This window comes from Lolium perenne, chromosome 6 (genome assembly GCF_019359855.2).
Source record: "Lolium perenne isolate Kyuss_39 chromosome 6, Kyuss_2.0, whole genome shotgun sequence".
NCBI classification, from domain to species: Eukaryota; Viridiplantae; Streptophyta; class Magnoliopsida; order Poales; family Poaceae; genus Lolium; species Lolium perenne.
This window is the reverse complement of record NC_067249.2, coordinates 29,780,002-29,791,802: the sequence shown is the minus strand read 5'-3', so window position 1 is coordinate 29,791,802 and position 11,801 is coordinate 29,780,002. Positions and strand designations below refer to the sequence as shown.

General features: G+C 45.8%; 1 protein-coding gene across 1 annotated transcript; it reads left to right on the top strand.

The window, feature by feature from the left end:
• The first annotated feature begins 6,744 nt into the window (after window positions 1–6,744).
• Window positions 6,745–7,818, top strand: LOC127310635 (BTB/POZ and MATH domain-containing protein 1-like). Its single transcript, XM_051341291.1, has one exon. The coding sequence runs from the start codon at window positions 6,745–6,747 to the stop codon at window positions 7,816–7,818; it is 1,074 nt and encodes a 357-aa protein (XP_051197251.1).
• Window positions 7,819–11,801: the final 3,983 nt, after the last annotated feature.

Here is an 11,801-nt window from a genome sequence, read left to right as displayed (position 1 = left end):
TGGAGATGAATGGGGAAGGACAGAAAAAAGAAGAAGAAACAAGCCAACGCCAAGGTCACACGTATGTGCAGAACATGTAACCAAATAGGGTTTCATGATTGTCGCAAGTGCCCAAGCAAAAATATTCATGCCCAAGAAGCCATGAATGTGCAAGACGAGCACTTAGCTGGTGCATCAGGAGAGCTGCAATTATTCCAAGAAAAACATGGCTTATAAATAGTATTACTTTGTGAAAATGTCTGAAATTATGTAATGGATCAGAATTTTTGTTTTGTCCAATTTTTGCCTTAGCGGTAAGTAGACACATTGAACTACAGTTTTTCTATCAGGTCTGGAAGCTTGCAACAACATAGTTCTGTAAGTTCAGTTAAATTTTCTATCATGTTTAGAAGTTCATCCTTACTGAAATTTCTATTCAGAAAAACTTATACAATTCTCTGAAGAAATCAATATTCATCAACGATGTAGAATCATTATGCACCTCTAGCCGCACACACACAGACCAATTGTAAGCTGCATCCAACGAAGTACTAGATACATCAGACAAGAAAAATGAAATTCAGAAATATGGTCATCGTTTCTCTGCAACGGAATCCCCTGTTGTGCTCTCATCACACGCGAGTCTGTAGAGACTGTGGCCAGCCGGCGCTTCAGGGGCAGGTCAAGATGGGATCCTGCAGTACGAGTGTGCAGTGTAAGCCAACCATGTGGAGGTTGCAGACGCGGGCAAGATTGGCACGAGGGACCAGCGAGGAGGACGTGCGCCGAGGTGGCCACGGACCTACACGGAAGTCGCGCCTGGCCGGCGACTTGCATCTCCGTTCCGGCGACAGCGAACGCGGCTGGACTTTTGTTGAGGCGCGTTACGCAGATTTGGTGCCAAGGTAGTCGCCGTCGCCGCTGGGGAAAGAGACGAGGGTTTCGGATGTGGTTCAGGTTGTACAGTGTTAAGATAATCCATGGATTAATTTGCAAACTAAGGAGGCTTGACGCGGGCGCTTTACTGCGTAATTGCATAGAAGTGAGGGGACACGCCTGATTTAGATCGGACGATTCAAGCGTTTCAGATGCACGGATGCACGAATTGGCCGGATGCATAAGATACGACGCCGCTATATACCTAGACTACCTGGCGGGATCAAAATAAAATGATTTTATGATCAACCATTATACATATTTTTAAAGTATTAGCTTAATTAACATGAAAATATGAAACCATTTGATTCGTAGTCCTTGATATCCGGCTCCACTGATTTGTCCCCATTTGAAGAAAAATATTATTCAGCTATTTGTTTATCCCAAGAGGCTGGGGAGATACCCCCATTTCGAAAAAATAAAGTGATTGAATGCTATGTGGCAAACCGAGCATCCAATTTATTACCGTCTGATGCTTTCCGGTCGTCCTGATCACGCTGCGTGTGCCGACCTTTCCGCACCAAGGTCTGTTATTTCGACAACATTGGACAACGATGTCCAGGGTGGACCACATGCCCCTCTCTCCACGTTCTGCCCATCCCCATTCCTTAACCATGGAAAGCCCCGCGGCCTCCATTCCACCGAGCGATCCCGCTGCTGACATGCCAACCCCCCCCCCCCCCCCCCCCCCGGTCTCCCTAACATTCGAAGGGCTCAACTCGCATAGTCCCAGTTTTGCACCACGCCTAGAGTGCTCGCTTGGCTCTCCTCGGTCCTCCTAATCTCAGCGGCGCTCCGGTGATGGCCGGAATGGCGTCCTGTGACGCGCGTGGGCACGGGGAGGATGGGGAGAATCGGGGGTTGACCGGTAACATCAGAAAGCATGCATATGTGGCGGACATGCTCGGAGGCGGTGATGCCCGCTCGGACTCGAGGACAATGATGGACGATTTGCTCGATTCGTTGCTCCTCAGATCGATTCCTGGCACGAGGAGTACGAGGGCGACGGGGTGGTGATACCCACAAGTATAGGGAATCGCTGAAATCTTAAGAAATATTACCCAAATTTATAGTTGGGCTCAAGCGGAACACAAGAATACCAACAAGATTTTAGCAATTGAGACGTCACTCTCAACCACACATGTATATCAATAAACTCACAAAGCAATGGATGCTTTTAATGGCAGTTGATTCAGAACAGTAAAAGAAAACAGTAAATGAAAAGTAGTGGATTTACATTTTTCACTGCAAATAGTAATATGAAACTTGCAGAGGCTAAAATCGTAGGTATGAGGCAGCGATGGGGTATTATGTGAATAATATTGATCATATAATGTAATCCAACTAACATAGAATCCATTTGTATTTTAGTTGTGTGTAGGTGTGTGATCCAAATATAGTCATGCGTACTAACAAGGAGAATTTGCACAATTCCTTGCTCATTTTACCGGGGCCAACTTGGAACTATAAGAAATTATGGTCTACCCTTTCGAATAGCTCGGAACAAAGCATTAAGATTCATGAACACACATAATCTTCGAGCTATCACATATTTCCCTTGTTTTTCCCTATCTTTCACCTTAGGGATTCACATGTTCAACATAATAACAAGCAATGCACTTTGCAAACAGATACCAACCTCATATATATGATAAAGCAATATAGGTTCAGTACTGAAATTATGTCACTCGGTCCTAGTAACAAGCATTAAACATAGAAAAGGTGTACCAATCACTCATACACGAATATCCTCAAGATAGAAACCTGAAATCTCGATACATATGGATGATTACATGATCAATCTCATGCAAAACCCAACTACCTCTTATACCTACTGGGGACTACTCACTCATGGTGAGGGAGAGTGAGTCCATGTATGTTGGTGATGCCATTGATGGCAGTGATGATGAAGAAGCTCTCAAAATCCCCCTATCCAGGTTGGAGAGCAGGATCAACTTGACCCCGAAAACGAAGATCATCTTCCTGGCGGCCCTCTGTTTGGCGAAAATCCCCGTCGTCCTAGAGGCGTAACTTTTTAGGGTATATAAGGAGGTGTGCCAACGGAGAGGGCGCGACGGTGTCCGAGGTACGAAAGGGCTTGGGTGGCACGTCCACACTTACTGGGCGCGCCACAAGGTGCCTTTCGGGCCTCGTGTCCCCCCTCCCGTGATCCAAAGTTCCAGGTCCTCTATTTTGATGACCCCCCCCCCCCCCCCCGGTATTTCCCCTGAATGTAATTCCTGCGTAAAAAGAGAGAAATGAGAGTTTTGCTAAAACCAACATCAATTTATGCAGTTTTTATCCAAGTATGAGAAGATTTTGGAGCAAATCGAGGAGCAAAGTGCTTGGAAAAATACATACATTTGCAATGTATTAGGTGGTGACGAAGGCATGCTCGTACGGAAACGAGAGTGGCCAGACCGTTGGCATGACGATACGGGGGTTTCAGGTGCTCTCTGTGCATGCCATAGGGTGCAGAAGATGCGAGATGGTGGGATGGTGTGGATAGAGGGGAGAGGAACACATGGTCTTGTCCACTCAGCAGATCAGGAGCAGCGTCGCGCATCTTAGCAAGAGATCGGGCGACGTCCATGGAGGCATGGAGCCACCGAGCTACTTACCTACTCCCAGAAGAAGACACAATTTTTTTTGCAGAAAAGCCCATTGCTTTTGGAGTTTTCTTGGAAAGTTCAAACACATTGTTGTTTTCAACCTTTTTGCGCTATTTGCATCGAGTATTATTGTTGTCACGCGTAAACTAATTTGCATTAAACAATTGTAAATTTTCTCCTACACTTTTTTACTAAGTTGCATTTCTCCGATAGTAAATTGTTACTTCACATATGTGATGAGTTGTATCATTCTCGGAGTCGCACCATTTCCCATGGCCTTCGTTGTAGTGTTGCTGACAAAGTCCATTGTGTCCATCCTGCTCGTCGACAGCCCTGGGACGATTCGAATGGGAATAGTGCTTGATGATGACGAATTTCTGATTTTTTTCCCGATGCAACGATGTGGTGGCAGCATCACGATTCACACGTGTGCTAAGTTGCATACCCGATATTGCTAAGTTGTATATCCACTAGAGTTAAGTTGCATTCCCAGTATTGCTAAGTTGCACCTAATACGGGGTTTAGTTCCATCCATTATTAGGTTAAGTTTGTTTAGACATGTGATAGGTTGTATTTTTGCGGGCGGTATTATGGGTTTCACATATGAGATAATTATATTTTTGCACGCAATAAATTGTTCACTCAAACATTCCCTAATTTGTGTTCATAGACAATAAATAGTTACTTCACGCAGGTGCTCAGTTGCATGACCACTATTTCGAAGTTATATACTCACTCCTATTAAGTTGCACACCAACTATTGTTAAGTTGCATTCACACTCTTGTTAAGTTATATACCAAGTATAATTAAATTGCATTCATTGCCTAATATAGTTTCACCACATCTAAGATTTAGACCACCGCGCCTAAGTTGTGTACTATTTGGTTATGAAGTTATATTTTTGCTGCTAATAAGTCGTTTGGTTACCAACGATACTACTATGGTGAGCAACTAGTAGTGCAATGTTGCAAATGTCTTTACTATGAACTTGTTGGCCGTTGTTGGTAATTAAGTATCTTGGAAACTAAGTTGACTATATAATGTAAAAAAACCTAGTGAAAACAACTATTTGTATGAAGTTGCTTTACTATAACACTAAAGTTGATTTTCCACATCAATAGAGTTGCTTTCACAAATAAGTGCTAAATTGCTTGTGGTCGCAGCATCATGATTTACATATGCGCTAAGTTGCATAACCATTATTGCTAAGTTGTATACCCATTAGTGTCAAGTTACATACGCATTATTGTTAGGTTGTATACCCCACTAAAGCTAAGTTGCATCAACTGTCCAACATAGTTGTGGATGTGCATCTTTTTGTGGGAGTTTTCTGAAAATTAAATTGGCTAAAAACTATACAAAAAGTAATGTAAGCAATTCTTTCTACAAAGTTATTTTTTCACGACATTAAGTTACTTTCTAAAATTAGTTTCTTGAAATATATAGAAACTGGATCTAGTTTTGAAGATCTCATCGCGAGAGCCTCAACGGTGAAAACGGATCGTAATTTTGACAAACGGTTTGAAAGTTGTGACTTTTTTTTTAAGAAGCATGACATTAAATGCACATATAGTGTCCATATGCTAAACTTTCTTTTTTTTAGGATGAATGCTTAGATGAACTAACTAACACCTGGAGTGCTCCCTAGCCACGTCTTTTTTTTATCATGATCATGAATTCAGCTTGTAGACCTGTTTCGGTCCACCCCTCCTAAACTCAAACATATCAAGATCTGGCATCCCTCCGTACCTCTTTATGTACTTTTAATTACAAAAGGGAACAGAAGGATCTCAACTATTGACGTGTTTAAGTTAGAGAGGGTTTTACCTCTGGTTAAAATAGCCTGCTATAGTTTAGCTATAGCCTTTCGTAAGGCATGCAACTACAGTTAGAGCTTTTAAAGGGTAAAATGAAAATAGCTACTAATAGTCCAGTTATAACCCAACTTTAGCTATTTAGTCCAATTTAGCCCAATAAGGGCTTTTAGGCCAAAATAAAATTGACCCAAAATTTTCGGAACAGTCCAATTCTCTAGCACAATCTTCACGTGGTTAAGTTAACTATGTGTATACGATATTATGAACCACTGGTACTTAATGATGTTGTAATTTTTGGACATAACTATGTCCTTTTTTGCGAAGAAAGATCTGATGAGATTACAACATATTCCTTACAGAACGATCCATCCAAATGGGAAAAAACACATCAGACCAGCTAGACCCCGACGACGTTGACGAAGAACAGAACGTGTCACCAGCGCACCGCCTCCACTCCTCCACAGACGCCTTGGATAGGAGGTAGCCCCTCTACAGACGGGAAGTCGACGATCCTCGGTTTCGAGAAACCTCCACCCTGCAACTCCAATGCCATCGCCATGCCGAGCCTCGCCACCTTCAAGATCTTCAAATGCTCGGATCCGCCGCTCCACGGCATCCGGCGAGGGGAAGGCACGCCGAGCAGCTCCAGGGAGCTGCGGACATGCATAGGGCAGCGGATCCGCGGCCGTACTCCGTAGAGCACCACCACTGAAGACGACGACCTCCGCCCCAAAACTCCGCACCAACCGTGCTGCCGTCTCCTTTGCGCCGCCGGCCGGAAGCCTACTCACGCCTACCTTATATACACAATGAGATCCGGGGTTCCCCCACCCTCCCGCAGCCGGAGCGGCTGGTGGAGGGTGGAGGAACCAGCGAATCGCCGCTGGCGAGGTGGTTTGACTAAGTGGTTTCAAAGAAACGCCTCTCTAGCACTGTAGCGGGGGAGAGAGGAGAGTCCAAGGTCTCTTTCTAGCTTGACATAACTATGTTCTTAACTATGTGTGAACTATGTTTGTTTTGGACAAAACTATTTGTGAACTATATTTTGGTTATGCGCATCTTTTATGTGTTTATGTTACTATGGTATGCACCCGTGAATTATTGGTGTATACATACTATATATGATTATATGATGCTGAAATATTGAATTTTTGTCGCCATTATTTAGGTCAATGTCAATTAACAGTCCATATTAACTTGGAAAGCACCTACAAATTTCTCAATGATCGATGACGCAATGGAATCCGAGTTAATCTCCAACAATACCTATATACGTGTGTGAAGAGATCTCCTTATATAGTTATATCTAGCAAAGACGCGAGTTTCCGTCTACCAACAAGAGGCAAAATCTAGTCGATCGAGAACACCGCGCGAGGCTATGGGTAACGAAACCTCCGCAATGGGACGGGAATCCTCCTCGACGCACCGCTCGACGGCCTCCGCTGGGGTTCACCGGTTCACGATCGACGGGCACTCGCGGGCTGCACGCAGTAGGGCATTCATCTGGTCCAAGCCCTTCTGGGTGGGTGGGTACGAGTGGGCCATCCTCTACTACCCCAACGGGACTGCCAATGCCGGCGGGGAGCACGCGTCAGTATTCCTCGCCCTAAAGAACGCCGGCGAAGCCAAGGTCACCACGTCCTTCACCTTCAGCTGCCTCCAAGATCCTGCATCTCCGGCCGCGGAGGAGAGGCGCAAAGTAGTCTACGCCACGACATTCACCTCCAAGGCTTGTCAATGGGGAAGCGTCAAGTTCATCAGCAAAGCGGATCTGGTTCCGGCCTCGTCGTCGGGCTGCCTGAAAGACGACCGCCTGGTGATCAAGTGCACCGTGGAGGTCATCACCACAGAGCTCACCTACGGCGACGACCAAGATAGCTCGAGTTTCGTCGGGCCACCCTCCGATCTGACACAGCAGCTCGGCCATCTCCTGGAGAGCGGCGACGCCACGGACATTGCCATCGATGTAGGCGGAATAAAGGAAGTCAAGGCGCACCGGTGTGTGCTCACGGCACGGTCGCCGGTCTTTCGTGCGATGCTGTGCGGCTCCATGATGGAGAGCAAGGAAACCAACATCTGCGTCGATGACATGGAACCCAGTGTCTTCGAGGTCCTGCTGCATTATATGTACCACGACGATCTGCCGTCGTTCATGAAGGACGCGTGCACGGAAGAGGCAATAACGATGGCGCAACACGTGCTCGCCGCCGCCGATCGGTACGGCGTGGAGAGGCTGAAGCTGATATGCGAGAGCATGCTGGGCAAGACGATGGATGTCTACACGGTGTGTTCGACTCTGGGTTTTGCGGATCGGCACAACTCCGAACGGCTCAAGAATTGCTGTCTCACATACATGCTGAAAGACCGCGAGAGGTTGAAGGCCATTGTCAAAACCGAAGGGTTCTTGCAGCTATGCAAAAATTCTGCGTCTGTTGCGCGTGAACTCTTTGAAAAGACTATACAAAGTAATTGACATGCACAAGAAATAATACCAATCAGTTGCGGGGAAAGTCTAGACAGTTAGTTAACCTGGTTTCTATGCGTTCATGCATGTAATTCTAATCCTTGGCCTAGCTAGATAGACAGAGTTTGGAACTTTGGATTCGTTGTTGCGGAAGCTGTACTGTTGGACTTGTGTATGACATCTCGACGTTCTCGTCGACAGAGGCGCTCGTGGTGATTTCGTCAATTTTAAGATCCGATCTGCCGGTTTAGTCTTCTGAAGATGCTTATAGGTAAGGATAAGGTGTGCGGATGAGTGTATACGCGTCTATACGAGCATCTGCGTTTGTACTATGTTTGTAAAAAAAATACATATTGTCAACGAGGTTCAATAAAAATCCTACGTATATATCTTTCTGAGTAAAATTGTTGCTATCATGACGTTGCGCCGCCCGATGTGTCTGACACCACATCATGATGTTGGTATCCATGTATCGTTGGATCTTTGGTTACCTTCTCTCACTATTACGGATTGGGCCTTTTAAACCCTCCATATCACATGGAAGACTCTTCTCGAGTGCTTAGCCGAATAACGCTGACGTCCCAAAAATTTGACCGTGTGACCACTGCCTAGGCATCGTCCTTTGCAGTTACAACGCACATGGAAAATATTCAAAAACCGTTTGTGATTTATCACATACGGCTAATCTGGAAGAAAATGCACTTAAGATTAATTAATCATGCGAAAGATATGAGCTATGATTTATATAATAACATGATCATTGATCATTGTGTTTTTTACGGCCATCTCAAACGTTTTCTATTAGTTTGATTGTGTGTAGTGTTTATTGCATCTAATTGCGCAAACTCCCTACAAAGTGGGAAGGATCTTAAAAAAATCCACTATACCATGTCCCATATTTGCACTTTCCCCATCGTCTCTTCTCTATTCGAGGACGATTAACTAAGGGGGCGCCTCCCCACATGTTTATCGAATACGCGACCCTGCAGATCGGCAGCATAATGTTAACTGTTATTGCTCCGGTTAACTATTATCTTCCTTTTCCACTAGTAGTAGACCCTCTTTCGCGCAAAATATCCTGCAATATTTATAGGATTTGAGGGGATTAACTATATACAAAAGTGGGGCGTATCGAAAACACTCCTCATACAATGTTATTTGCCAAGTGTTAAATTTTGCCATGTTTTTTTTTACATGCATGTGTTGACCACCAAAACCCACCGGCGAGCAGCGACGGGCAACACGTAGAGCCGGGAGGCTCCCAGGACTACTGGTGGGCCCTGGTCCCTCGGACGACGGCCCGCAATGCTCCGGCACACGTCCAAGCTGGTGCAAGGGCGTGCCACCTGACCTATACCTGGTCAGGAAGGTGATGGATTGCTTCGACTAGTTTCCTGCATGGCATACACGTAAACATTAAATACGAGCCTCGATCGGCTCTCAGGTTATCCTGTGAATCGGCTCATGGAGCCGATCCACCCATGATTCGTATTGGATCTACGATAACATGGTGGTCCTGCTTGATCAATACTAAGTTAAAACGATCTACGACGATTTAGGGTTTTCACCACACAACCGGAACATCTTACACGTGATTGAGCCTGGCAGGTACGAAAGATGACGGAAAATCAACCCTAGAAAAGGCCTAAAAACCAACATGAAGTTGATCCTCGGAACATCCCTTCTAGGATCAGCAAACCGTACCTCACGCCCTACTGGATCTTTCAACCCGTTTGCAAGGCCTAACCATATGGATATTAAACTAATCCTTGAAGAACAAGGAACAACCGTAATAGATCGGATCCACTAAACAAAGACTAAGCAGGGTGCTGTCCTTACACCTAAGATAGGTGTAAGGACAGCTAGATATCTAGGGATAGCAAAGCTAAGCGAATACATCAAGTAAATATCGATGCAAACCCTAATATATCTATGATAATGGTGTTGCTCGCCATCAAAAAGACTTCAGTACGAGCAACACATGAACAACGAATAAACAAGATACTGCCTAGATCGCAAGATGCGATCTAGGCAGCATAGCGCTTACCCGGAAAAAACCCTCGAAACAAGGGGTGGCGATGCGCCTAGATTGGTTTGTTGTGAACGTGATCGTCCTCCTTTCTCAATAACCCTAGATACATATTTATAGTCCGTAGACTTTCTAACTTGGGAATAATCCCAACCGTGCACGAGCTAAACTCTATCTTTTAATTCTAACCGACACGTAACCTACTATAATTTACAGATACACAGGCAATCTAGCCCAAACTCTTGCACGAGGCCGATTCATGAATATTTCCCGTGTATATTCTCCAAGACCATCTCAATCACGGCTCACCTCCTGACTTGGTTAAAATCTGGTGATAACACATGCCCCCTGGTTTTGGCAATGATAATTCCAAAACCACTCTGTTTTTTCTTCGTAGGGTCATGTCGTGGCAGAGCAGAACCGTCGCAGTATCCTTTCATCATGATGCCTTGCCTTCTCAGCTTCTCTGCACGATTTGACAGTTTGTTGGCACCACTTCCTCGGAAACTGCTGTGGCATTAAATCTCCACTATATCCCCTTTTATTTAACCGCGCCGAACAGTTCGTCTCTTCATCCCCTTGCTCTGTACTAGCCATCGGCAAAAAACCCCCTTCCTCTGTAGCAATGTCTTCCTCCTCCTCCTCCTCTGCCTCATCGGTTCTCTCCTCCTCATCTTCCTCCTTCCGCGAGCCCACGCCGGAGTGGAATTTGACTGCGGCGCACAACCGCCGCACCCCAGAGGAATGGGATCAGGAGGACCACGATTCCTCCGTCTGGTCCGAGGATGACAAATCCTTGACCGACGGAGACGACGACCTCCAATTCCTCGCCGATGGGGAGCTGGAGTCGGAGAGCGAGGACGACCGCTTCTCCTGGGACGACTTCACCTCCTCCGACGAGGAGGAAGAAGAGGAGTCCGACGATTCCCTCGAGGACTACCCGCCGGCGAAGCGCTTCCGCGCCGGGTCGAACGACGACGACGATGATGACGATGACGAGGAAGAGGAGGCCCCCGCCGAAGGTTACGGGAGCAGCGACGAGGAGCCCGCCGGCAGCAGTGCTGACGGCAGCGTCGACGGCGAAGACAAGGGCAGCGACGGCCCATAGAGTAGCACCTACTAGTATAGGACTAGTAGTAGTAGTAGATTGGTCAATAGACCTCTCTTTTGTTCTTCCTTCCTCGAGCAATCGGCTCTTCTCTGTAAGAAATCTCTTCTATTAATGAAGAAAATATTCCTAGGTCGATTTTGTGTTCATATTAATTTTGCCGATTGTCAAAGCAAGCCAACGCGCGAAGAGCCGATGGCAGTACATCGGCCTTTACCATAACACGCGATTAAGGCCAAATCAGTTGCCTATTCACACGGTAAACTGCAATCTTCGTCTGAGAAAATAATCTCAGATCCCCCAAATTGCCGTTCAAACATGTCACTTCACGGCCATGCGAAACTTAGGCCTCACACGCACAGATTCCGCTCCTCAGCAAATCCAATGGGAGCATCATCCCAATCCCTTGATTGAGCTTGTTCCTCTAGAGTCGATGGCTATGCATCGGCTTTTTAGTCTGAAGTCGATGTCTGTGCATCGGCTGTACTTGCATCTTGTTGTTTTGCATATTTTTCTAAAGTCGATGTCTGTACATCGGCTGTGATTTGTATATAATTTTTTTTACTGGCCGATTTTATGCATCGGCCTCCATATTTCACTGTCCATCATCCCACATGCTTGGGAAATACTTCTTAAGATGTTGACCATTGACAGCTACTGGAAATTTAACACCGTCCAGCTGCTCGAGCATGTATGCATTACCCTTCAAAACCTGGTCGACTCTGTACGGCCCGTGCCAATTAGGAGACCATTTACCATATGCTTTATCCTTAGTTCCTAATGGCAACACAGCTTCCCATACTAGATCACCAACCTGAAACTCATTTGGTCTCACCTTCTTATTGTATGCGCGAG

Excerpts from the sequence above, each read along its gene's own strand:
- LOC127310635 (XM_051341291.1), top strand. The coding sequence starts at position 6,745 with ATGGGACGGGAATCCTCCTCGACGCACCGCTCGACGGCCTCCGCTGGG.